The 27,826-nt window shown below is 46.5% G+C and overlaps 1 protein-coding gene across 1 annotated transcript in view; it reads left to right on the plus strand.

Annotated features, from left to right (window-relative positions):
* Positions 1-9,430, plus strand: part of CDRT4 (CMT1A duplicated region transcript 4) — a 57,413-nt gene extending 47,983 nt beyond the window's left edge. The window contains exon 2 of the mRNA XM_065563351.1: positions 7,277-9,430. Within this exon, the coding sequence (XP_065419423.1) occupies positions 7,277-7,752 (476 nt within the window). The 3' untranslated portion in view covers positions 7,753-9,430. The remainder of the gene's footprint in view (positions 1-7,276) is intronic.
* Positions 9,431-27,826: the final 18,396 nt, after the last annotated feature.

Genomic DNA, 27,826 nt, shown 5'->3' on the forward strand with positions numbered 1-27,826 from the left:
GGGAAATTCCCATCAGGATGTACCTGGAGAGCTCCTGCCAGTGAAAAGCCAGCATTAGCATGAGACAGGAGACAGCTCTGTTAGGCTGCCCCGCCCCTTTGGGTAGTTCGTGAACTGTTTAATTGGGCTGTAGTCCACGAAAGCTTATGCTCTAATAAATTTGTTAGTCTCTAAGGTGCCACAAGTCCTCCTGTTCTTCTTTTTGCGGATACAGACTAACACGGCTGCTACTCTGAAACCTGTTTAATTCTTGGGCAGCTACAGAGAAACCCCAGGCTGGGTTTACTAAGCACCTTCCAACTTCAGTGGCAGACAGGACTCCTGTCCGTGCCATGGGAAAAATCTCTTCTCCTAAATGAGCTCTGGGATGCATCACCAGATGCACCGCAGAGGCAGCCCTTGGTAACAGCCACTCGCACAGTACATTTGTAGTGGATCACAGAGCCTTTTCTCTGTAGGCGGGGGGTTCAAATCCAGCCCAGGCTAGTAGCCAAGTCCAAGATGTTACCAAACTGATGGTTCTTCAGAGCCCTCCTTCACTTCTCCCTTAGGTGCAATCCCTCCAGCCCACCCTGAGCATAACCCCCCCACACTTAGCCCCCAGTCCTTTCATGACCCTGTTTCTCCTCAGTGTGTCCCACACCAATGTATCCCTTAGCTAGCACCCTGGTTCATGTATCTGGTGTCCCTGGTGGAAATGTATGGAGGGACCAACTTAGAGTGATCAGACATCCCAATATTATTTGGACCGTCTCAATTTAAGGGGCTTTGTCTTACATAGGCAAACATTACCCCCTCCGACCCTCAAAAAAGAAAGTATCCTGATTTTTCACACTTGCTATGTGGCGGTGCCAGCCTCTTCCTGGTGGGGAGCTGAGGTGGACTAGACAAAAAATTGGGAGAGCTGCACTATACATCTTGTGGGCACACATACTTTTTTTTTAACAATGGGGGGCATGGAATGTACTCTGGAAGGGTATGAGTTGCCCAGCTCTAAAGGCAGAACAGACAGCGGCGGCTGCTGGCCGGATACTCAGTTCTGAAGGCAGCGCTGCAGTCAGCAGCAGCACAGAAGTGAGAGTGGCGATGCCATACCATACCACCCTTACTTCTGTGTAATATTTGACCTTTGCGCTGGAAGGGGTGGCTGGGGGGGGCGGGGGAGGGGTAAGGCAAATTTTGGGGTGGCTATAGCCCCCGCAAGCCTCCCCAGCCAATGCTGTCCCTTTGGTCACCCTAGACCAACTGCCAGGAAAAGTTATGGAAGCCTTGAGGAGTCAGACTGGGAATGGGTGTGGTGTTCCAAGCAGTCAGTGTTGTTCTCACTGCTGTCCAGGCTTGGAATGTAGCTTGTGTGTCATTTTGGTGGGTGCCAGTGCAGCGAGGACTGGAGGTGAAGGTCGGAGGAGAAACAGCTGGGAGAAACACCAATGATATAACAGAGGACAGAGGGGAGGTTTGGAAATCAGACCCTGAGGCCTCATCCCAGGTTTGTTTCACCTTCACATGCAATTCAGACACACACACACACACAGAAATGGAAACATTCTCACTGGCCAACACCAAATAGCCTTAACTTTGCTTTGTAGCAAAAACATTCCCAATACCTACAAAAATCTAAACCAATGCTTTCAATCTACAAGGGATAGTTCAGTGCTGAGTATTAGCCTGCTAAACACAGGGTTGTGAGTTCAATCCTTGAGGGGGCCACTTAGGGATCTGGGGCAAAAAATCAGTACTTGGTCCTGCTAGTGAAGGCAGGGGGCTGGACTCCATGACCTTTCAAGGTCCCTTCCAGTTCTGTAAGATAGGTATATCTCCATATATTTATTTTGATTATAACTTTCTTTCCTAACTGTGCACAAAAATGAAAATGCCTTACTCTTTCATCACACAGAGTGAAGTCTATGCGCCTATCCAAAGCATATGCAATTGCACAAAAGGTATTTTAGCAATTCAAGACTATAGGCTCTTTTGAAAACCTCAGCCAACATAAATATCATACAAACAGCAATGTTTTCCCTCTGATCAAAATAATTCTACGCAATCCTAATTAAATATCATGAGATCCAAAACTAGTATATGCACATATCTTCCTATCCCTAACTCTTACACATGACCATAAAGTTATCTGTCCCCTTTACATCAAAAGAGAATTTGGCTCGATACAGTTTTTGGTTTAGTGCAGCTCAGATAAGTTCTCCTTTAAAAAAACAAGATAAATGTAATTGAGATGTGCACATGCCAAAGCCAAGTCTCATTGCTGTAATTCTTGTCCTTCCTTATTCCATCCCCATGACTCGTTGCTTTCATTTGTTGCATTGTAAATTCCCTGAGGTAGGAACTATACCATGGCTATTTGTTCACTCTTCAAATCCTCTCTCACATTTTCAGGGGGCTCTACAAATAACCTAAAAATAATCTGCTCTTCTTACTTCACCCTCCCATGGAGATCTTTGAAAGAAGGGCCCGTCGGCTGTCTCTTTACAACACCTACAGTGTTACGTTTTGATTTGCTTTGGTACTACTGTACATAGCGCTGACCGTTTGTGGCTCTCTCCAAGATGCTTGGAATGCAGCTCACAGCTGTTTCATCGCAGAGCCTGCGTTATGGGAACAGACTGTAAGTTTTGGATGTGCCTGTGTGGTGCATCGAGTTCTTTTCCATGGCCTTTGTTATTATTGTATTTAATTTACAGCTCAGTGTTGCAGAGTGGCTGGGTGCAGGGCTTTCAGCTAGAGTATTAGTTCTTCTTTTTCAAGACCTGATCCCTAGCCTATTGAAGTCAGTGGAAGGACTCCAAAGCGTTTTGGATCAGGCCCTTACTCCTTGAGCCTTCAAACACAGAATCATTGTTATTGCCTTTGGTGCAAATTCTTCTGCTACACAGTGGACCTCAGTCTGCAGGGCTGTCAATGCAACACTATATTTGCACACACACACAGTTTAAACACATTTTCTGTTGTGCAAATGTATCACGTGCAACCACTGATTAGTAGCCAGGCTCCTTGCTAGCAGATGCCTTTTGGTTTGCAAAATGAAGGCTGAATGGAGTTGCTTGGTGTTGTTTTCCTGGCTACATACCAGGCCAAAACTCTCATAAATAGAGCTGTTGGAGGGGGAAGGGGGGAGGAATGGGATTGTCCTTTTATGGGAAATTTCAACATTTTGAAATGACTTTCTGCTCAGAAAAGGAACGAAAAGTCAAAATGTCAAACTGAAAAGTTTCAAATTGGATATATTGGAATGGAAAAAGTTGATATTTTTTCATCATTACAAAACAATTTGATATATCACCCTGACTTTTTTTTTTATTTTGGAATAGAAAATGTCGCTTTGTTTCAAAAGGGTGATTTCAAACAACAGTTTTTGTTTTGATTCACCGGATCAGAAAATTGAAAATTTTCATCAAAATTGACATTGTGCTGTGGAAAATTTTGATTTCCACAAAACCACATTTTCTGACAGGAATTTTGTTCTGAGGAAAATTTTCATCACCTCTTCTTATATATTGGTGGAGGAGCTTGCCTGTCTCCACACCATCTGTCTATGTAGTAGCCCATCACTGTGGCATCTGAACAATAAGAGCAATTGGGGAGACCAAAGCAACCTCAACATTTATTTTACAAGTCCTCCTATTGCGTATAGATTACTTGAACCTAGAGCTGAGTGAATAATTGATTTTTTGGTTCAGGGCCAAACTGGAAAGAAAAAGTGGTTCAGTTCAAACCAAAGCTGATTTTTTTTTTCACCAAAACCAAAACAATTGAAAAAAAAAACCCTTTGTTTCAGGATGAACAGAAAGGTTTGTTTGACCCTCACGTGATTTTTTTGAGGGGGTCATTTAGTTTTGGGTCATTTTTGAATACCTCCCCTTATTTACAATTAAGTAAATTTTGTAACAAAATGCTGTTTTTGAAGTGAAAAGTCAAAGCATTTCATTTCAAAATGGTCGAAACTAAATGTTTCGACTTTTCGGGAAAAAAATTCCATCTTTTTTTCAGCCAAAACTCATTGCCAAATTCAATCTGAATTTGTGAATAGTTTCTATGGCCTGAAAAATGTATTCTTCTGCTAATTTACTATTTGCCCCCCCCTTTTTTTTTTTGCCCACTTCTAGTTGATCTACTCACATTAGCCTCACTAGTGCTACCGAGAGCCACATCTGTACATCAGAGGTAAACTCAGCTCATGCGGTAACTACATGGGGATTCCACTCAGAAGCACTAAGGAAAATGCCTGCAGTAGACCTTGGACAGCTTAGTAATGCAGGGAAGGGAAGAAAACCTACAACACATGCCCTTGGGATGTAATGAAAGATTCTTCTGATTCTAATCAGGTGACTGAAATTAGTGTCAGCATTATCCCGGTCAGAATGGGATTGCTGACAAGCGTGGAGAGAGCCAAAGGAAGGGAAGGGAGCAGCGGGAAGCAGAAAATAAAAGAGAACAGCAGCCAATTATCTCAGTGACTTCCATGTTCTCCAGGGTGGGCAGGAGTACAGCATACATAAGAGAAAATTCCAGACTCTGTGCACCCTACATGAGACAGTATGTCACCAGGAGCTGCAGAGCAACAGAGCCAAGCAGTCCAGAGGTTGCAGGAATAATTATACAGTACAACTGCTGTTGGATTCTCTAACATTCTTGGAGCTGGGAATGCACAGAACGTGGGTAGGTGCTGAGCACTAAAAACAAACATGTTTTTTTTCTGGCATAGTGCTGTTCCGCCAGCAAAGTGAACAGACGATAAGCTTGAGCAGAGCATGGTTTCCATTAATAATTAGGCATAGCAATGTTGCTTAGTGGTTAGAATAGATGACTAAGAGTCAGGACTCCGGAATCTGGCCCCAAAAGAGCATCATACAATCATGGAGTGGTGGGGAAAGGATCCCATTAGTCTGAGTTGCCTCGCCCGTCCCCCTGCCCACTGCACTCTTCTTGCCAATGGTCCGTTCTTCAATGCTTAGGCCAAATCTAGTTTTAAATATTGCTACTGTAGAAGCATCCCCCATTTCAGCGGAGTGATTATGCCGCAAGGCGGGCCTGGTCAGTGGCACCTTTTCCCAGCTCTCCATCCTCAATGACTTACTTGTTTAACCAAGAGCAGGCTTTATCCTGTAAATATTTAATGGCTAATTACATAATTGTTGTGATTTATTATGCAGTGCTAGTAAAGATAAAGGCGATTACATGCACGCAGGAAATTCTATTGCTGCTCGTGGGCTGTGCAATTCTTAAATGAATAATTGCTGCCAGGCAAGAATGAGTTGCTTTTATGACAGGCTTTAAATTCAACACTAGAAGGGAAACTAAAAGTCTGATTTCTCAAGGCATGTTTGATGGGGCCATCAGGTCTTTTCAGCGACTTTCTTTCTTCTTTGGATTTTCTCTCCTATGTGAAGCTGAATGTGCACCGGAGAGTCTAGATCTGTCTCCTCTGCAGTCCAAGCTGCAATTGCAGCATAGGTAGGCGTTCCTGGGCTGGCTTGACCCATGCTAGCATGGCTAAAAACAGCCGAGTAGATGAAGCGCAGTGGGCTTCAGCAACACAAATAGGTACCAAGGGTCCCCGGCGTGCTGGTACAGCCCATGCCACTGCATTTACACGGCTATCTTTAGCTATGCTCAGGGGCATGTGCAGGGGGCGGGGCAAGCAGGGGAATGGGCCTTCCCAATTGGCAGGGGCATAGAACTCCTCTGGGGCTCGGGCGGGGAGCGTGAGCTCCACCAGCTCTGGGGCTGCGGGGGGAAGGAGGGAGGGAGGGCCAGCTCCACTGGCCGCGGGGGGAGACAGCTCCTCCAGGTGCAGGGGATGGGGGTGGGGGTGGAAGAGGCAGCTCCTCTGGACACAGGGGGCACAGAAAGTGCCCCTCCACAAGCAGCCAAATTTTTATTCCTGTGCATGCCCCCATGCTAGTGTAGGTAAAGTTAGCACAGGTCTGTCTCTTCCAGCTGCAGGATAGATATACACTCTGACTCTAATGTCTCTAGTCATATCTATAGCTTCTAAAGCTTTTTGTTTTGTTTGTTGAGATACCAGAGGAGAAACTGTGTCTAGTGGTTAGAACAGAAAACTTGGGAGTTGGGAGATTTTAATTCAGGGATGGGCCCTGCTACTGATGCTCTGTTTGACCTCGGGCATGGGACAGCTCTGCAGAAAGGCTAAGTATTGTTACGATTTCATTTCCTTTGCCTTTTTCCTTTTTGTTAATTGATATGTGAGGGTTCCAACTTGACCTCAGTTCCATATTGCTCTCGAGAAAATGCTGTTTGGAATAGTGAGAACAACCCATGCCTTCAGTGAACAATAACACCTAGCTCTTACATAGCACTTGTCATCAGTAGATCTCAAAGAGCCTTACAAAGGAGGCGAGTGTCATTATCCCCATTTTACAGAAGGGGAAACAGAGGCACAGAGCTGGGCAGTGACTTGCCCAAGGTCACCTAGAAAGGCAGTGGCAGAGTCAGGAATAGAATCCAGGTCTTCTGAGTCCCAGTCCAGTGCTCTAGCCATTAGGTCACGCTGCTTAGATGGTAGAGTGATAAGTGCCTTAGACAGGTAGCTTATTTTTAACATAATTAAGCAAGGGGCGATAGGCCCCAGCCGCTCAATTGTTTCCTAGGGCACAGCTGCAGTCCCTATGTTCTCCTGAGTGCACGCCTGGTTCTCTGATACTGCCTGGTAGGTTGCTGGACAAACCAAAGAGAGTGGGGAAGAGGTAGGGCCTTGGCAGAGCTAACTGGCCATGATGGAGGGGAACTTGCACCCCCCACCCCCAGGGGTGCTGCAGGCAGGAGCACTCTCCCTTCATGTTGGGCAGCTCTGGCAGATCTTGTGCCTTCTGCTGCTCCCACTGAGACACGAATCTGCCTCAGTAAAGGTGCAAAGGAAAAACCTTCCATGCCCTACATGGGACCTGTTATCTGGTGAGGGTCAACCCTGCTGCAACTCAGGTACCAATGGCAGTACCAGCAATGGGAATCTTGCAGCAGAGTAGGTGCTGGGCATTGCACTGTTTGCCCTCCAAGCTCTGCTCACTCTGATTGGTTTTGTCGGAGCGGTGGGCTCTTAGCTCTGGCAGGTGTGGGTGTTGCAGATGAGCGCACTGATTTCTTTCCGTATTGGAAACCAAGCCTTTCCTCTTTGCACCTCTGGGAGTGCTGTGGCGAATTCAGGCCTTTCTCTGCTGCCTCCGAGGCAGTCAAAGCAAAGCAGAACATAATTAGCTGTGCTTGCTGCATTCTAAACTTGTCCTTATCTCTTGGGTTCCAGAACAGAGTTTGTTCTCGGCGAATATCGGCCTCCCCAGCCCTTTGATCCGCCGCTGCCGCCAGTGGCCAGCCTATACCACTCTCACGTCTCCGATGGTCAAAATGCTAGTTGAGCAAGACGAGCTGAGGAAGGCTGGGTCCCAAGGAACATCTGAGGAATGCAGACAGGGAATGGGCAGCAGCAGGAGCAGAGGGAGCCACACACCAGGACGAAAGCCAAGTGATCAGTCTCAGGAAGCAAGTTTTACTGGGACAACCCAAGAGTCGTCAAGGACAAATGAAGATAGCAGCCCCCTTAGGATTGCCAGGGGCTCTCCAGCAAACACTGAGGGCTTGTTTTTCCAGAGTAGTTCATCCTCAGCGGGCTCCCCAATTAAAGGCAATAAGGTTATTTTCTCCAGTAAACCCCCCTTCCGTGTGCTACCATATGGCTCCCAGATGTCTCCCAGCAAGCAGAAATCAACTGCCTGCAGTTAAAAAAATAGATCTCAAGTGTTCTGCTTCACCACTCTGGACTGCATTAAAGTTCATCTGCAACTAACTGTTCAGGGGTTGGGTTGGTTTTTAATCATATCCTTAAAAGCCCCACTTGAACTCGTTTGGACGATGGCATGAAGGGTAGAATGATGCTTACGCAGCATACAGAATGCTGTCTTAGGAAACGCCCTACAACGGGGTATAATGTAGAACACAGCATACAAATGTTTACGCATGTGCACACAGATCTACACGTTCTGGACCTAATTCTCTGCTCCCTTGCACCATGTGTCCTCATTTGCATCCCCACAAAGTGAGCGTAAGATGCTACTATTCCAATCTAGCAATGTTTTACACTCATTGGACTGGTGGAACTGACTTTTCACTGGTAGGCTTGAGTAGGCAAGGTAACAGTGAATCAGACTATAATGATCATAATAATTAATAATGAATAGTGTAATAAACTGGCTCTTAGAGTATTGACTTTAGGCGAATACGGCAAGCCTACATTAAAGCACATCAAAATGGAGTGAGTCCAGCAGCCCATTTATATATTTATGTGAATATCATCCTATAAAGAGTCAAAGATTCTCCATTGCCCTGTAGCTTGTGTGGTCATTTATGCCAGAGCAAAGTGGGTAAAAGATGCTACTTAATCAGAACAGCCTGACTCTCATTTACATTAAGGCCACTTTACATCACTCGGGCAGTGTAATGTGATGGTTGGTTACACTGCCCAAATGGTGTCGAGTGGCCTTAGTGCAAACGAGAATTAAACCCAGCCCCTTTGCACTGGTGAAAATCACTAGCACAGGGCAGGGCAATGGCTGATCAGGCCCGTATTCACTCCGTGTCACGAGAACAGATGTTCATCTTGTGATGTTGCACCCCATAATGCTTTATAGAAATATGCTTATGAATGTAAATATGCCATAACTGGAATATGTTTTATGCTACATATGCCATGTAACATATCTCTGCAAAGGTTATGATCTACTGAATATATTCATCCTATTTGTATGCATGTATCATTTTTGTATTCGAAGTTTTGAATACTGGCTGTGTACTTGTTTGATTTTAAGTAGCCTCAGTGAAGCATTTGGTCAGCTTCTTGAGAAAAGACTATTCTCAGTAAGTGTCCAGTCAAGAAACAATTAATCTGACAACAGACTTTGATAGACACCAGTCCACATCTGAGCTTTCCTGGGAACATTCCTGTAGAGAACTAAGTCATGCATGGACATGTGACTTGCCCAGGTGACTCCAAAACTCCATCTTGTAGAGGGGATTCTACACAGGGGGAGGGAGGGGTTTCCATGCACAAGCGAGAAACTATATAAAGTCCTGGGAGACCCCTCCATTTTGTCTTCAGCTGGCTCAAGAGGTAGCCTCTCCACCCCCCAAAGGATACCTGAAAGAAACTGGAACAAAGGACAATAACCACAGGAGTGAGACTGATTGCTGGACCCAGACTAGAAGGAGGCTAGTCTGTAAAAGAAGCTTATTGGAACACCTCTGAGGGTGAGATTTCATCTGTAAACACTTTCTTACTGTATTAGGCTTAGACTTGCGTGTTTTATTTTGCTTGGTAATTCACTTTGTTTTGTCTGTTATTACTTGGAACCACTTCAATCGTACTTTTTGTATTTAATAAAATCACTTTTTACTTATTAATTAACCCAGAGTATGTAGTAATACCTGGGGGGGGGGGGGGCAAACAGCTGTGCATATCTCTCTATCAGTGTTATAGAGGGTGAACAATTTATGAGTTTACCCTGTATAAGCTTTATACAGGGTAAAACGGATTTATTTGGGGTTTGGACCCCATTGGGAGTTGGTATCTGAATGCTGGAGGCAGGAGCACTTCTTAGAGCTGTTTTCAGTTAAGCCTGCAGCTTTTGGGGGACATGGTTCAGACCTGGGTCTGTGTTTGTAGCAGGCTAGTGCCAGACACGGCACTGAAGTCCCAAGCTGCCAGGGAAAACGGGCTCAGAGGTAGTCTCGGCACATCAGGTGGCAGTTCCCAAGGGGGTTTCTGTGATCCAACCCGTCACACATCTCTGAAATGCTCCCCCGCGGTTCTAGTTAGTTATTTTGCACTGAATCCTATTTTGGGGTGGTGGTAGCGGAAATGAAAGATCTACCTCCCAGTTCTCCCTGCAACCTGGGGCTCATTGTAACTACTGACTTAAACCACTTTCTCCACCATCTTTCTTCCCTGGAGGAATGGGCTGCTAATTCTGCAAATGCAGGAAACCAGAGCTATTTATAATCAGCTCAGCAAGCAGAAAAAATACAGTAGGAGGCTAAAATCATCCCTAAATCCCAGAAATAGTGGCTGAGGTGACTGAAAAACACTTTTGTTTTCCTTTTGCATGAGTGTGCGTTTGTGCATGTGCGTACACTCGTGTGTGTGTTTGAATTTAGTGCTGGTGAAAGGACATAGCAAGGCATCCATAGCAATTGAGTTCTCTTCAGACAGGAAGTGTGGTCTAGTGATTAGAGTGCTGGATTGTCTGGGACCTCTTCTCTGCTTTGCTGTTGATTCTGTTATATTTGCAGGTCACTTAAATTATCCATGCCTCAGTTTCCCTGTCTATAAAATGGGGATCACAATATTTAACTGCCTGACCGGGAAGTTGTGGAACTGATGGAAAGCTTTCCGACAGAAGTTTTTTATTGGAAAATGCTGAGTAATTTAAATCAAAATGTTTCATGGGATGTATTGGCTTTGTTGAAATTTTCAACAAAAAGTATTCAAACTTTTGTTTTGATAAGGTGGAAGCATTTTGTTTTTATAATATAATATAATAGGGCTTTTGTTTTTCTGGGTTTATCAACTTCATCGGGGGGGGGGCTATTTTTAGCAAATTTTTGAGTTTTATGTAGCTGTCCAATAATCGGTGTGTGTTGGGGCTTTCTGCTTGCATATGCTGTGTGCAATGAATAATCTCTTGGTAACGTTCCCTAGTGCACTTTAACGAGGTGCCGTTTCAAACAGCGCTACATTAAACCACACTGGGGAACTTTCAGTGTGCACCAGCAGAGTCTGCACAGACCAATTAACGCACAGCACATTAGTGCACTTTAGAAATCACACCCCTGTAGTCCGCATTACTGCTCTGTGCCGACAAGATAAAAATAGCCATTTGGGGGGGTTTTCTAATGTTTATTGGATTAACACTGCTTTCTTTGTGTGTGTGTGTGTGCGCGTGTGTGTGTATGTGTATGTGCGCGTGTGTGTGTGTGTGTGCATGCGCACCCAGGGTGATTTATCTGTGTTTATTGGCTAAAACCTAAAATCAGAAGCCCTAACTAAATATAATATAATATAAAAGTCAAAATGATAAATATGAACCAAAGTGCTTCAACCTTGTTGGCGTGAAATGTTTCAATAAGGCTATTTCATTATTTCCTAAATTCAGTTTTTCAGAAACTTCATGTCACGGGAAATTTGGAAACTTGGACTTTTCGTTCTGAGTTGGGACGAAGGGAAATTTGGAAACGTCAGAATGTCTCACCAAACGAAGTTTCTGAGTTTCAGCCAGCTCTATCCATTAGCATTGCTAAAATACTTTGAAGGCCTGATCCAAAGCCCTTTGAAGTCAATGGAAGGACTCCCGTTGACTGCAATGATTTTATATTGGGGTCTTCCATCTTTGAATGAAACATGCTACAAGAGGGCAAGGTTTTATTATTTGTTATCCAGAGTTGGTAGGGCTCTGCAGCAGTAGTGTAAGCCCCTCCATGCTGCCCCATCCTCGGTGTGGACAGGGGATAGGTTACGGTTGTGATTGTTAACCAGGATGCCAATTAGGGCCAGTTAAGTTGGTGTGTTTTGTGCTGTGGACGCTTATCCTCTGGCAACTGGACTGAGACCTAGTAATGATTTTTCATGTAGGCCACTGAACTGCCATCAAAGAGTGACAACTTTCTGTTAACTTACAGCCATATCCTACGCTGGATACAAGCTCTGGATTCTGCTACCAATTCTCTGAGCCAGCCAGTCCCTCTGTTAAACTTTAGTTCTGGTGAAAACCTCCAAACGGACAGGCCTGCAGGCTGTAGTTCACTCTTGCTCTACAGACCAGACTCAGCCCCGACAGAAACAAAGCTTCCTCACACCCCACCACCAACCTGCCTCAGATTTGGACCTGGACAGATGGCGCCTTTCACAGAGGAAAGGGGAATTCACTGCCTGTGCTTCCTTAGTTCTTGGCACCGCTGCTGAGATTGCAAGTAAGAGTGCTGCTTGGAGCCAGTTATCATGGCAGTCTGTGTGGGGTGGACACCAGTTCACCAGGAACTGACAGAAAACTACCAAACAGAGAATGTAGGCCAGGATTTTCATCAGTATCCAAATCCTCCTGGAGTTGGGCAACCAAATGCCTTAGGCTCCTCTGAACATCTCAGCCTTATTTCACAAAGGCCACAGACCAGCTGTCGGATAACAACTTCCAGTTCCTACCCGCCTGAGCTGGCTTTGAATTAATGATGTAGAGGTGAAAAGTCCCATGTTCCTGTTACCATTCCCCTGTTCCAGCCAGGCCTATGTGGTAATCCACACAGTCTATAATTCACTCATTCTATATGCCTGTGTGTATGTAGTAAAGTGTAGTCCACTGGTTAGCACAGAGACTTAGGAATCAGGACTCAGCGGTTTTATTCCTGGCTCTTCCACAGCCTCTCTGGGTGAAAAGAGGCAAATCATTTTGCCGCTTTGTGCCTCAGTTTCCCCAACTTTGAAAGAGTGCTAACAATAATTAATAATTAACCTGCATCTCAAGAAGGCCCCACTTCATCAAAGCACTTAAGTACGTGCCTCCCTTCACTCATATGCTTAAGTCCCACTGAAGTCAACGGGACTTTGGCACGTGCTAAGCACATGCTGAATCAAAGCTGAATTCATTCGTGTGTGTAAAGTGCTTAGATAGCCCCAGGTGAAAGACGAAATAGAAGTGAAAACCTGGGGCATAACATAAAATATAGGCCAAATGAAAATCTGGACTTAGACAAAAGGAAACGGAGACATACCAATCTACCAGCTTTTCCATCTGTGCTGGATGGGTAGTGGACAGAATATGCAATTTAAAAGAAAAGTTACTGTTTAATGAAAAACAATCAAAAGTCCCTGAAGCCATCGATATATGTGGCAGCACCAGTCAGTTATTGTAATATAAAATCAGGGGCCCCAAAGCTAATTGCTGCTCTAAATGACCCTCATTATGTTGTGACTGCTCCTGGCTCTGGTATATTGAAAGCAGATGTTCATCTCATTAAACAGATGTAAGCCAGGTGCCGCCTGCCTTGTTTCAGTGAAATATTGGCTGATTTCACATAAAGGTGAGCGTGGTCAAATTGACACTTACACACCCCCAGAGGCAAACAGCAGGGATTTGGAATGATGGCCACTGGCTTTTATTTAGGACCCAATTTGGGTTGTTAATGTTACTTTGAGAGCTGGTTGGCACTGAGGGCTGGACACAGATGAAAGCAGTTTATAGCTTCCTGGTTCTAGGCTGCAGTAGCTGAGGCAGGATCTTTGCTGTGCTCTCAGCTAAAAGTAATTACATTGTGATACTGAGCATACCCCTTGCACTTTCTTTGTTAGGCCCTCGCAAAAACAAGCGACCCACTTGTGTGCATGCAGACTCTCCGGGGCTGCCCACAAACTGGATAGCGGAGCCATGGATGGCAGCTCCATCTAATGATGGTAACTATTAGAGTGGTGTGGTTGTGGTGCTCAGGGAATATGGAGAATGTATTGTCAGTTTGGGTTCAGGTGGGGTTTGTAGGCCTGGGTTTCACTTTGTTTTTTATTCCAACCCATCCAAAATTTCAACATCAACCAGTCAAAAAAGCCACATTTTGACTAGCTTGGAGTACAAGTCAGGTGGAATCTCTGAATTTGGTGTGGTTTCTGGCCAGGACCGGCTCCAGGCACCCGCCTACCAAGCATATGCTTGGGGTGGCACCTGGAGGGGGGCAGCGCTCCGGCCGGTCGGGGAGAGCAGGGCCGCGGCTGGACTAGCCGCCCTCCCCTGCTGCGCTCCTGGGGAGGGGGGCGGCGGGAAGCTTTTTTGCCTGGGGCGGCAAAAAAGCCAGAGCCGCCCCTGTTTCCGGCTTCAACTACAAAGCAGCCTGCAGTGTAGTCAGCAATCCATATCATGTCACAGGAAATCTGTGAGGTCCCAGATGGCAACCTAGCCTTGTCTACAGAAGAGAAATTTCCTTCTAGGCTAATCCTGATTCACTTGGTGTTGGCAATCCTGGGAGCCTAGGATCCATGGGCCACTAGCAGATTCAAACACCACATCTACAGCTTGTCAGGAAATGTTTTCAAATGATTCTGCAGAAAATATGCTACTTTTTTTGTTTTAATTGGCTTGGGAGGGGGCTTCACTGAAGAGGGGGGGGAGGGAAACGTCCTCTCCAAAAGCAAACGGCAACAGACATTTTGTTTTCAGTTTGCTTGGTGAAAACCATTTCTTGTAAAAATGCCCATTTTGTGAAAAAAAACATTTTTGGAGGGTGGGGAGGAGTTTTGCTGAAAGATTCCCCACCAGCTCTAGTTGTGTCATCTAACTATGTGCAGAGAATGATCTAACTGGTACAATGGTGACAGCCCACTTTCACCAGCCTTCCCAGTGTTTCTCACAGCAGTAGATTGCCAACTCTTTGGGGGCAGGGTGTTTTTGTTCTGTATTTGTACAGCACCTAGCACAGTGGGTTCCTGGGCCATAGCTGGGGCTCTTAGGTGCTACCATAATGCAAATAATAATAATAATAATAAAACTGAATACGTGTCACCAATGGAAGGACATTTCTGCCAAATGTCTCTAGTGTGGACAAGACTAGAGGGAGCCGCAGGGTCTGTCTGTGGCCATCAGTCTCATAAAGAATCCCAATTTGTATTCATTACAAGTGAGTCTTGTCTCGACTCTTCTCTACCAGGAGAGAGATTACACTCAGCCCAGGTTCACTGGCTTGCCGAAAGGTTTCTGAATAGACCTTAGGAAAAAGACCTCAGAAAATATCTCGCCTGCCAATAGAAATCTCTAGTGAGAAATCTGAACTGATCATTTAAGATGCTGAACATTCCCCGTTGTTTTCTCATGCAATGTGTTGTAACCCCTCATGTTTTCAGCTTTTAAAGCTGTGGTTGTCCTGACCCAGAGCAAATCCTGGAGATCACTTAAGAGAGTGTGTAGGGGAGGGCTTTGGAGCTGTGTATGCAGTGCTTTGCTTCCAGATTTTGAAGATAGTTATCATGACTGGATGGTGCAAGACTTAGGGTGTATCTACACTTGGAGCTGAAGGTGCGATTCCCAGCTCCCGGAGATGTCCCTGCACTCGCTCTGATCTAGATCGTGCATAATACAGAGTGTAGCCGCAGCGGCGTGAGCAGCGGGAGGGGCTAGCTGCCCCAGGTACAGACCAGTCTGAGACCACGGAGGTACATGGGGCAGCTAGTCCTGCTGCTCATGTTGCCATGGCTATGCTATTTTTAGAGTGCTCGCTCGGTCACAGTTCGCATGAGTTTGTCTCCTCGAGCGCCTCCTTATAGTGGGTAGGGAAGGGCCACCTCGTTAATTAGCTTGGAAAGATTGAAGGGTTAGCAATAAGATACTTCAATGCCTTGCCATGTGGGGGTGGTACCTTGGGCATCTCTGAAGTGTAGCCATTCCCAGACGAATCTCAGGTTAGCTGCACAACTGTAAAATTTCCAGCTGGGAAAGGTGAATCCCTCATTGGCCATATAAGAAGCCAAAGAACTAAATAGACTAAGCCTGTGTCCTTGTGCCTTGTCTGATAAATGACGTACCGTGCAATTTTTCCTATATCAGACTGGAGAAATTACTGGTGAGACTAGAAGCATGAAACTTCTTGAGTTAATAAATGCAGCCACACAGAGATAAAGGGAGATGATGCCACCTCGAAGGTCTAGTTTCAGCTTACAATGTGAAGGAGGAATAGATTCACCATTATCAATTTAGTTAAATCAGGTGTATTTTATGCTAACTACAAGTGATAAGAACCTTAATTTTGGCATGAAGCAGGGTTCATTGGAGAAGACTGAGTAAGGTGCTTTCTTACCATCTAGCTGGAAATCGGAGTCATCCAAGATGGAAAAAGAGATGAGAATGGAACCAAGGCTTGCACTTAGCTGAAACCAGGCAATGTAACACCAAACCATTTAAGCAGCCTGGAGTTCAGCCAGATGACCTGTGGTTAGTCAGACTCATCTCTTAGAAACCCATATACGTTGATTGACGCAACTGGAGACAGTGAGCTAGGCAAGCGCGGTTGCTATTTGGTTGTATCTGGTGTGATAGCCTGCATGAGTATTTTCTCCAAGAATTACAGGTCCCCAAAGGGAGTATTTCAGCATACTCTGGGTTAGAGAAATTCTGAGGAAAGAGGTCTCTGAAAGAGGATAAGGAAGTAGGAGAATTTCTGGGATGGCGATGGGCTCATGGTAGACTAAAAATAACTAATTCCACCAGCAAACTAGGCCATGAGATTTTGAATTAGTCTCTGTAGCTAATCCAGGTCTTTATCTTTAAGGGTAAGAATGTAGCTGGTCCTGCCTGGATATGAAATGGAGGGAAAGGTTGAAAAAAGTTGTCTTCCCTTTATGCCCAGCTCTCTAATTGGGAAGCCTAAACCTAGTGTTGCATGGACACCTTTCAGTGCAGACCAATCCAGTGAAAATTCAGGCTTTGGGAGAGGTATGGAGAGATTGTGAAAAGCCACGTCATGCCTGTTCTTCAGGTTCACCTGGCATTTTTCACAGGAACAAACCCACCATTTTCACACGTGAATTCTTCCCACACAAAAGTTGGTGGCTCTTCTCAGGCTAAGTGGCCATCTTTTTTCCCGGCCCCTGAGACTGTGCCAGAGTGCTGCTATGCCGTTCCGCGTCTGCCTCCGTAGGAGCTTGGTATGATGTCAATGTTTCGAGTGGGTGAAGCAGAGGAGGCAAAAATAGACGTTCAGACATTTTTCCAGCTCTGCCTGCTTGAAAGGGAATATTTATAGTTCTGTGCATAAACACAAGCTCTCTTTGTGCGTCCGCTACCAATGGCATTGTGCATGTCTTGCCAGAACATTATCCTGTTATCCCATCACACACTTGCCTTCTCATCTAAGGCCTACTCTGAGCCCGTTTTTCCTCACCGGGAGTAGGAATCTTTGCAGGTCCCTCTTCCCAAAGCAGGCTGGGCAGCATTGCTTTGCAAAGGGTGCTTCTTCTTTGGAGCTGAGTACCCATAAAACTCCATTTTTAAAAACATCACATCAGCGGCTTCATTTTGGGCTGGACCCTATGAGGTCCTGAGCACCAGCTCTGCATTTCCCCTTTTGAGGCATCCAAAAATGGAGGTACCCAAAGTGACTAGGCACTTTTGTGAACCTTGACAATCTCTGAAGAGCACCTGGTACCAAACAAGCAGATGCAGCCCCTGTGACCCCAATCTAATCAGGAAGAACAATCTGAACAGAAAGCCACATACTTTGGGTTGATTTTTTAATTGCGACCACAAGATGTGACTCGTGACTCTTGGTCACTAAGCCGAATAACCGTACAGAAGCTGTCATGCCTCGTCTCAATGCTGCAGTGGTTATGCAGGAATGATGAACCCTAATGTGGATTCAGTGCTGATGAAAGAGGGTGAACAGATATCTCTGCAGACTGACATTTTCTCTGCATGCACAGGACCGGCATAGCTCAGGCCCCAGTGGTGAAAGCTTTCTTCTTCTCACGTCCGAGTATCTCAAATCCTTCAGTGCCTGTACATATGAGACCAGAGCCTCCAATTCCTATGAATTGGAATATAGCCAATTATTTTATATTAATCTGTAAATGAAGAACTGTGATCTACCCACCTACATCACTATAGTGTCTCAATGCCTGCCATGTAAAATCATTAGCAAAGTCCCTGGTGGATTTCATGGCGTCTGTAGCACTTCTCCCTTTATGGGTTCAGAATTCTGCTTGGGGTAGATGGGGTGTGAGGTGGGTTTTTTTGTTTAAAGGGGAGATTGGGAATGAAACGGGTGTTTGAATTATGAGCATCATGTATGTGGAAAGGTTTTCTCAAAGAGGAAGACTTTGCAACGTTTCCTGACACCAGTCAGACTCTGGATTGGCCTGATCTCCTCTGGAAGCTCGCCCCATTGCTGGATTCTCTCGACCCACGAGGCTTTGTCCCCAGCTCTCCCATGCTTTGTCCTGGGTGCTCTGATCTTCATTGTCCCAGAGGAGCCTAGTTGTTGTCAGGGTTCATAGAGCGAAATCAGTCTTTGAAGTTGCTGTAACCCCTGACTCATGCAGGCAAAGTGCGGAAGGAGCGTATTTGCAGAAGTGCTGGAAAAATTTGTATAGTTGGGGTGCTGAGAGCCATTGAACCAAACTGTAAACCCTGGATATAAAGGAAACCACTTCAAGCCAGGGGGTGCTGCAGCACTCCCTGCACCTCTAGTTCCAGCACCTCTGTGTATTTGGGAAGCAGAGTGTGATGGCCGAGGCGAGGAGCTGAGGCAAGCCTTTCCTTGTTTGGAGGAATGCACATGGTACTGCTTTCCAAGGCAGAGCTAAAAAAGGGCTTGCCTGTCTGATGCATCCCTTCTGTTTACTATGCTTGTAACATCTGATCCCCCAGAACGAGGGGAAGGAGGGTCATGGCAAAGCGAGGGAAGATGAGACTCATTTGGTAAAAAGATGTGTAACTTCTCCAGGCAGTTGCCAGGTCAAACTGCTGCCACCCACAGCACTGTACATCCAAATAAAGCAAGCTGCACCTCTCCAGAGGCAGTCCTGGCATTCCTCAGGGAAGCAGATTACAGCCCTAATGTCAAGGTTTCTATTACAGCGGGCACAGCAGCATGCAGGGGAACAGGCTGTCAGATGCTCAGCATTCTTTGCCATCCCGAATGGAGGAAGTTGTAGGAGATGCACGTGCTGTTCTGTCCTTTATCCATACCCTGTTCCTTGCCCAAGCCTGGAATCTGGGAAAGGGACAGAGATATATTACCGGGGGCTAGATCTACAGCCCATGTCCATTGACATCAGGTTGATTTACATCAGGGGAGAAATTCCTGTGCTCCCTGCACAATCAGAAACGGGGAGGTGTTATTGGGACCTCTAAGTGCCAGCAAGATCTGGAGTTTAAAACAGCAGGGGAGAGAAGGAACATGCCAGCAGACGTCTGTCATTATCAACAGAGATGGTGGACCTGTTCCTTATTGATCATAGAAGCAGTGTGACGCATACCCTCTCCTCACTTCCCCCGCCCCCCCTCCCCCAATCCTGGCTATCTTTGTCCTGCATCTGGCCAGGCCCCTGTCTAGCTGTATGTGGTCTGCGACGGAGAGGGCAGTCATGCCATAGAGGACATTAACCCCATGCAAGTAAGGAAGGGAATCCATGCAGCAGCCTGTCTGCCTAGTTAACCACTAGATCATTTGGCCCAATGGCCCTTTCTGCTGGGTTAGGATTGCTCCATAAGTGACTATTGATTGGTTTCTATAAACAACCCCTCTGACATCAGCAGGTGTCCAGGGTGACCTGTGATGGCACTGAACAGAGCCATAGAGTAAAATCGCCTTTGAATTGCAATCACGGTTCTCCATGCTGGGTTTTGTCACCCAGTCCTACCATCGGCACATACCGGCCCTTTAGCAGAGTGAATGGAATGCCGCGCTGCTGCAGCTATCAAAAGAATTCCACCCTCCATATTGGCACCCCGGGCCCTGTTTTTGCAACCTCAGGAGATGGATGGCATTCCAGCCACCCACAGAAATGATCCGTCAGCTAAAAGCAGCCGGAGGACTGGCTAGTGTGTCAATGAGCTGTGTGTCTGGCTGCTGCTGCGTCCTACACTTGCTGCTGCAAAGCAGAAAAGGGGACATAATACATTACATTTGTGCAAGATGCTTTGTTTCTTCCCGGTCCAGTAGGCTGGCAACTGAGGCAGTTTTCTTTTCTTTCATGCACTTTAGACTACACTTTAGAGCTCCAAAATATATATTTATTAAAAGAATAAACAGATGATTCTTCTTGCAAATTAAGGAGAGGGGCTATCCTGAGTGGTACTAGGCACTTCCTAGAAGGTGCTGGCCACTCTCACCGAAGGCAAGGGAAGAGGAGGGGGCTCAACACATGGCAGCAGCAAGCCCAATGCCTTATTTCTACTGTTTATTTCCTATCATCCTAGTTAATGAAGCCCAGGGGGTTATTTGTCTGGATGCAATCAGATGTCAGCTGTGCAGGGAAATTGACCCAGGCAGGTTGCCAGTGTATGGATCGGGTTACAGGCACCTTGTCTATTGCACCGCCCAGCTACGCAGGGGCATTGTTGCATCACCATGCAGAGGGGTTGGAGAGTGGGTCAGTGGCAAACCAGCTGGGTACTGGGCTGCTCTCAGCTACTCTGCTGCAGTGTCTGAGGCTCTGTATTTTGGGGGGACTTGGTTAATGCTTGATTTTAATGGATCTAGACGTAGGTCTGGGCCAAAAGCTGCTCTGAAGACCCCGACTTTTGGGGATGCTGGTGGCTGAGAACCTGAGCCCGAATCAACATTTTCTCTCGCAAAGCTCAGTTCCACAAATCCTGAGTGTGAAGCTGTTTCAATGGGGTCCTGGGTATGAATTACGCAGCCCAGGGCCATCTCCGATGCTCACCTCACTGGGTCCTTCCTTTCTGTCTTGAAAGGAACCCATTAAAGGGTTCTGCCAGCTTGGTTCCTGGAACAGTCTAGCTGTCTTGTATCTAATTGCCATTGATCTCTTACATATGGAAGTGGCCTCTTCCTCTTAGCTGATGCTCTTATTAGGGCCACTGGGAGCATGTAACGGCTGGGCTGAAATACGCCCCCAGCACGTAAACTCTGTCTGTGGCCTTAGGAGCTATTCTGGGCTGCCAGCCAACCTCCTGAGGATGGATTAATGGCAAAGTACAATGAGCAGAATGAGGGCTCTCACGTCTAATGGAGAGCTAATCCATAGCGAGCAGAGCGCCTGACTGCTGATTCAGATCCTAATGGATAAATAGGAGCACTCGCCGCACTCAAGTGTCTAGACGGAGCAGGGCACGCGTAGAGAGGTGTTGCTGGGAAAGGCCAGGTGACTCGCCGTGGAGAAGTGTGGCAGCATTTCCACTAGAAATCCCCCTGGCTTGGGGAGTTTATAATATAATGATGTCCAATATAACGGTGCAGAAATGACTGGGTGAGCGGCCATGGCCTGGATGATGCAGGAAGTCAGCCTAAAGGATCGTAGTGGTCTCTTCCAGCCTTAAAAAACTCTGACTCTGTGGATAATTGTGATTCTAATGATCTGCACTTCCTAAGTCTGAAGATATCAAAGTGCTTTCCAAATAAGTGAGCAAAGCCCCACAGTTGCCCTTGGGAACTGGGATATGATACCCACCCCTTATGGAAAAGGCCTATAGGATTTAATACAAGATGGTCACCTTTCTATAGGGTATTTTTTTTAATGCTGCTGTAGAACACAATGGAGAAATATATCCCTACTGTGGACTTCTACAGGAGGGTCCCAAAAACTCATCGAGAGGATCTCGTATATTATTCAGTTCTATAGGCTTTTAGAGTCATTTTGCCTTAGAAACCTGCTGGCTTCCTTTCTGAATTCAACTTCTCTGCAAAGGTATTTTGCAGTTTCAGCTCAGCATTTCAAATGCTGGGTAAGTTCTGGGTGAAGGCTCATGTTCCCTATTTTGTCTGAACCCCTTTCCTTGTCCCCCAAAGAGACACTATGGCCCTGTGGTTAAAGCATCAGCTACAGAGGCACTTAGAATCATAGAATATCAGAGTTGGAAGGGACCTCAAGAGGTCATCTAGTCCAACCCCCTGCTCAAAGCAGGACCAATTCCCAGCTAACACCTAGATTCTAGTCCTGGCTCTGTCATGGACTCAATTTCTCCATTTGCAGCTGGGCAACCCAGGGGTACAATTCTGGCCCCATTGACGTCAATGGGAATTTTGCCACCAGCTTCAATGGGGCCAGGAGCTGATTCCATGTTTCTGAGCAGCATTAAAGGCAGAGGTTTGGTTTCATTTACTCTTTGATTTATATTTTCCTATAGAGAGAAGAATTCCCTGGGGTGAAACTCTCCCTTCTGCAGTTGGGCCAACAATACTTCAGTCCTACTCGAGCCTAGACCCCCCCGCCCCCTGCAAAGGGGCAAATTTCACTCTTTTTTGTTTATACAGCGTGACGTTCAGCTGACTTTTACGCTAATCAATGCCGGCTCTGAATAGACTCCACCGCAGATCAGCTAAACGCATCCCCATCCTCTTCCCTCTCCAAACAGACCACAGCTATCCTGTGTGCAGTAGTGGAAAAAGCCCCTTTCCAGGATAAGGGTTTGATCCTACTGAGGCGCTGATGGCCACCTGGCAGCTGTTGGAGTGACCTTCGCTCCCATGGATTTCAGCACCTCCCGAGAGGCACTCAGCGCTGGGCAGGATGGGGCCCTAAGTGAAAGAGAGGCCCAAGCCACAAAGTTTGGATCTAGGATGTGTTCACCTGATGTGAACTTTCCCCAAGTTTGCAAGAGTTCAAATTCAGGGCCGTGGTTCAGATTTATCTCTAAACTCCGACGTCACGGTGCTGAGCACGGAAGAGAGAGAAAGGTTACATTGATATTGAACATCAGTGTTTATGAATATAATAGCCCCAATTCAGCAAAGCACTGAAGCGCATACTTAGCTTTAGGCATGCGTGTAGTTTCTTTGAAGTCTATAGTATTTAGGCATGTACTTAAGTGCTTTATTGAATCTGGGCCTTCGAGAACAGGAACATTACATCCAGTCCATCATCTCAGCCCTACATGGGGGGGGGGGGGGAGAAAGGCAAATGAAAACACTTCTCTTCCACTCTGAAATCCACTCCGCCAATGCCGCTCCGTACATAGACTGTTGCAGTTTCATGCCATTCGTTGGAGGGATGTGACATGCTGCGCAAAGGGGATGAAAAACAGTGTGCAGTACATTTCATGCAAACAATTGCCATCACTTCGTTCTGCGCTATGTGTGGATATAGAAATTTAGTCTCTCATCAAACATCCATTTGCATGCCAAGAAGGAGCGAAATCCAGATGTTCCAGGTTTTCAGTGCAAATTAATGTACATCACAAAAGCATTTTTAAAAATAGAGTCTTTCTTGTTTTGTTTTATTGCTGAACAGTAGGACAATTTTGAGTGGAGACCCATAACATCTTGCAGGTTTTACATACATTTCAACCATTTTGGAAAATGATGAAAACGTTTTTCAAAAGCTTCACATTTCTCAAAATTTAATTTTTCTTTCATGTTTTCTTGCTTTGGAGATTTGGGCTTCTGACCGATATAAACACCACTCGGACAAATCTAGTGCTTGTAATTTCTAAGCAGGGATAGTTAATCTTCTATAAAAAGAGGCTAAGGCCTTGATCCCTCCGTGTGTTTAACTTTACGCACATGAAGCTTCCATTGAAGTCAATGGGACTACTTACCTGGGTGAAGTTAAGCAAGTGCCTACATGTTTGTAGGATCAGATATTATCTTGGATGCTTATCTGAACTGAGTCCCGAAATGTCATCTGACCCAGGGATGGGTGACCCCTTCAAGCTCACACTGCCTTTATCACAGGCAAGTATCTGAGAGTCTTTTGCAGCTAGTAATCCACATATCTTCACAACCTCCTGTGAGGAAGGGAGGAAAACAGAGGTGCAGAGAGGTTCACTGGCTTGGCCATGGTCACACACAAGTCACCTCTGCTTGGTCCCAGTCTTTTATCAATAGGATCACAGAAGGTTTTGTCCTTGTTGCTGGGATATAGACGTGAGCCTGTGGTTTCCCCATCTGCTGCTCCACAGGAGAGGTATAAACGTTCACTTATGGGTAGAGCTGGTCAGGAAATGATTTTTTTCCTTTTGGAAAAATGTCAGTTTTTATTAGAAAACCCAAATAGGTTTGGTTTAGTTTAGCTTTTGGCCATGGAAAATGTTTTAATTTGGGAATTTCTTTCTTTCGATGAGAAACTAAATGTTTTCACTGAGAAAAACCTCACCAATCTACTAGAATTCTTTGAGGGGGGTCAACAAGCATGTGGACAAGGGAGATCCAGTGGATCTAGTGTACTTAGATTTTCAGAAAGCCTTTGACAAGTTCCCTCACCAAAGGCTCTTAAGCAAAATAAGCAGTCATGGGATAAGAGGGAAGGTCTTTTTGTGGATTGGTAACTGGTTAAAAGATAGGAAACAAAGGGTAGGAATAAATGGTCAGTTTTCAGAATGGAGAGAGGTAAATAGTGGTGTCCCCTAGGGGTCTGTACTGGGCCCAGCCCTATTCAACATATTCATAAATGATCTGGAAAAAGGGGTAAATGGTGAGGTGGCAAAATTTGCAGATGATACAAAACTACTCAAGATAGTTAAGTCCCAAGCACACTGCAAAGAGCTACAAAAGGATCTCACGAAACTGGGTGACTGGGCAACAAAATGGCAGATGAAATTCAATGTTGATAAATGCAAACTAATGCACATTGGAAAACACAATCCCAACTATACATATAAAATGATTGGGTCTAAATTAGCTGTTACCATTCAAGAAAGAGATCTTAGAGTCATTGTAGATAGTTCTCTGAAAACATCCACTCATGGTCAGCGGCAGTCAAAAAAGCGAACACAATGTTGAGAATCGTTAAGAAAGGGATTGATAATAAGACAGAAAATATCATATTGCCTCTATATAAATCCATGGTACGTGCACATGTTGAATACTGCGTGCAGACGTGGTCGCCCTATCGCAAAAAAGATATATTGGAATTGGAAAAGGTTCAGAAAAGGACAACAAAAGTGATTAGCGGTATGGCACGCCGTCCGTATGAGGAGAGATTAATCAAACTGGGACTTTTTGGCTTGAAAAGAGATGACTAATGGTCTGACCCAATATGGCCATTCTTATGAGTTTTGAGATCTAGGGATGAAAAGTGCTATATTAATGATTGAATATACCTGTATCTGCCACTGGTATCAATAACCCATCCTCGTTATATTATTTCCCACTATTGATGAGTCAGTCTTCCCATCTCTCCTTGTTTGCAAACACACCCCACCCAGATGCATGCATGCAGTTTGGATGAGCAGGCAGAGATGGTTTGAATAGACAGTGTTGGTTAGGCAGCTTCCATTGAAGCAAACAGGGTGGCAGGGATTGTTCATCAGGATTCAAACAAGGCAGGAGGGGAGTTTTCATTTATACCTCAGTTTGCCCTGTCCTCGGCAGCCAACGCACACAATAAGACAGGAGATGAAGCTACTCTGAAACAGGAGCCTTTTTCATTGACATCAAGGTAATTCTGTAGGTTTCAGTGGCGTGTTTCCTGATCCTTACTAGTGTAAATGTGATCAGAATTGGGCCCTTCGCCCTCGGACTCCAGCAGTAGCATTAATGAATGAGCAAACTCAATGTCTCTACAGGAGGGTACAACAGGGGATGAGCAGCTGCCTCTTTTAGTTTGGCTTTAAATCCTGCCCCCTTTTGCTCCACCCAGCAGTCTGTCTGATTGTCTTAAGGAACGACTTGCTCCTCTGAGGGAAATGTGCTGGAACATTAAGGCCTTGCTCCTACAGCGGCCTGGCCCTGGTGGCTTCCTGATGTCCCACTGAAGTCAGTCAGGCTCTGCAGCGGTGCACAGATCTGCTCAGTGGATCGGATTGCAGGAGTGATGTTTAAGCTCCTTAATTACAATGGCTATTTCTGACCCTGTAACTGGTGGTATTTGTTTTACTACAAAGGGACTTCCTTAGGGACACAGGCAATGCAACAGGCTTGCGTTCAAGCCAATGAAAATGGCTCCATCCTGCTCTGATCCTGTCTTGGAGTCACAGGTACAAGAGTGGGAGAAGTAAATATTCAGAGAATTTAGGTTGGAGCTGGAGTGGGTGATGGGCAAAGGGTTAAGGGACATGATGGGGATGCAGACCTAATTATTTCTAAGCATCCCCTCTCCCTGTAGGTCGTATCTGCTGCTTGCTTTCAAGCAGTAAAGGGATTTTGCGTCGCTGAAGAAGGTGGGGTAGGGAGAATCTGGTGGAAATGCAAAATGTAGGGTTAAAAATCAGTGAGAGGAAAAATGTGTCTAACAAGCCAAAAGCAACTTTGAGGAGATTAGCGAGCACACAGAGAGGGAAGGCTCAATGAGAGAAATCCCATAGCCTCATTGGAGAGAAACCGATCCCCTCTGTGTGGGTTTAGAACAGCAGCCAAGCAGGAATCAGATAAGGGGAGGATTTTCCTGTTTTCATAGCACAACAGAGCAATGTGGAAACATTAGAAGCGGAGGAGGAATTTACCAGGGTGAATTTAACCTGGCTAGGGTTCCTCGTTGCAGAAGCTGGAAATGGAGCAATCCAGCTGTTGGCAGATGAAATCCAACTGTCTTGTGTGGGACTGAACCTCGTTTTAGTTCTCTATTAAACTCTCTCTCTCATGCTGCTATCCCCATAGTACCTAGGCAATGTGTATAATTTAAAAGGTTTAATTTCCATGTTAAATGACCATACTGTCCACTCTTCCCCTATTATTCTGTTTTCTTCCTAAGAAATTTTCTTATTTTATTCTGGTTTGAATAGAATGTAAGCACCATTGTGATGAAGTGTACGTACCCCACACCAGGCAGGAAGGGGTTTTAGAGCAGCGTTGGGCTCAGGCAGCCCTGTCCCGATGCATCTGCGAGGCATACTAGTGTCGCAGAAGGATACTGACTAAGGAGAAGCCAAGTTTACAAGGGCCAGACCTGGGAGGGGGTCAGACCTCTCCAGACTAGCTCCCAGGGAGGAGCATTGTGGAGGAAGATGCTGACCGATGGTTCCTGTGAACCCTGCATGACAGGACACTGAGCCCGCTATGGCTTGTCAGGGGTCCCTGAAGGGAGGAAGGCCAGGGATGTGTTTGGACTATTTTTTGTGTCATGCCTTTCCTTTGTTACTGTTCCTCTGAGGCCTGAAGAAGGCCTAGAAGCAGGCCACAAGAAGAAGAAGCCCAAGGAAGAAGCTGGAGCTCTAAAGTAGCAGACCTTGCCTGGTACAGGGGTTCTGGGCTGGACCCCAGGGCAGAAGGAGGGATTGGGTTCCCCTACAGGCCACCAAGCAAAGGCCTGGTGAAGGCCCCGGAAAAGGGTCCTAAGGCCTAGTGGACCTAGAGTCTAGGGTTACCATATCTCATAAATAAAAAAGAGGACCCTCCACGGGCCCTGCCCCCGCCCATTTCCCCACCCCTAGCCCTGCCCCAACTCCGCCCCTTCCCCGCCCTAACTCCACCCCCTCCTCCCTCCCACTCCCAGCCAGGGGGAAAGGGGTGCCCCAGCGCTACCGGCTTCACAGTTTGCCGGGCAGCCCCCAGACCCTGCGCCCCCAGCCGGCGCTTCCCCAGCGCAGCTGGAGCCCGGGAGGGGAAGCGCCCAGCCGGGGGCGCAGGGTCTGGAGGCTGCCCGGCAAACCGTGAAGCCGGTAGCGCTTGGGCTTTGGGCAGCCCCTATGCCTCCGGACCTTGCGCCCCCAGCCGGGCACTTTCCCTCCCGGGCTCCGGCGGCGCAGGGTCCGGAGGCACGGGGGCTGCCCGAAGCCGGTAGCTCTTGGGCAGCCCAGCTCTTAAACAGAGCCGAAGAGGATCAGAGCCTCCAGCCGCGGCGGCTCTGCTCCTCCCCGACTCTTCGGCTCTGTTTAAGAGCCGGGCTGCCCGAGCGCTACCGGCTTCAGGCAGCCCCCGTGCCTCCGGACCCTGCGCCGCCGGAGCCCGGGAGGGGAAGTGCCCGGCTGGGGGTGCAGGGTCTGGAGGCACGGGGGCTGCCCGAAGCCGGTAGTGCTCGGGCAGCCCAGCTCTTAAACAGAGCTGAAGAGTCGGGGAGGAGCAGAGCCGCCATTTTCCCGGACATGTTCGGCTTTTTGGCAATTCCCCCCGGACGGGGGTTTGACTGCCGAAAAGCCGGACATGTCCGGGAAAAAGAGGACGTATGGTAACCCTACTAGAGTCAGGCTGGAGCTCTGGCACAAAGCTGCTGAACTGT

Source organism: Chrysemys picta, chromosome 12 (genome assembly GCF_011386835.1).
Source record: "Chrysemys picta bellii isolate R12L10 chromosome 12, ASM1138683v2, whole genome shotgun sequence".
NCBI classification, from domain to species: domain Eukaryota; kingdom Metazoa; phylum Chordata; order Testudines; family Emydidae; genus Chrysemys; species Chrysemys picta.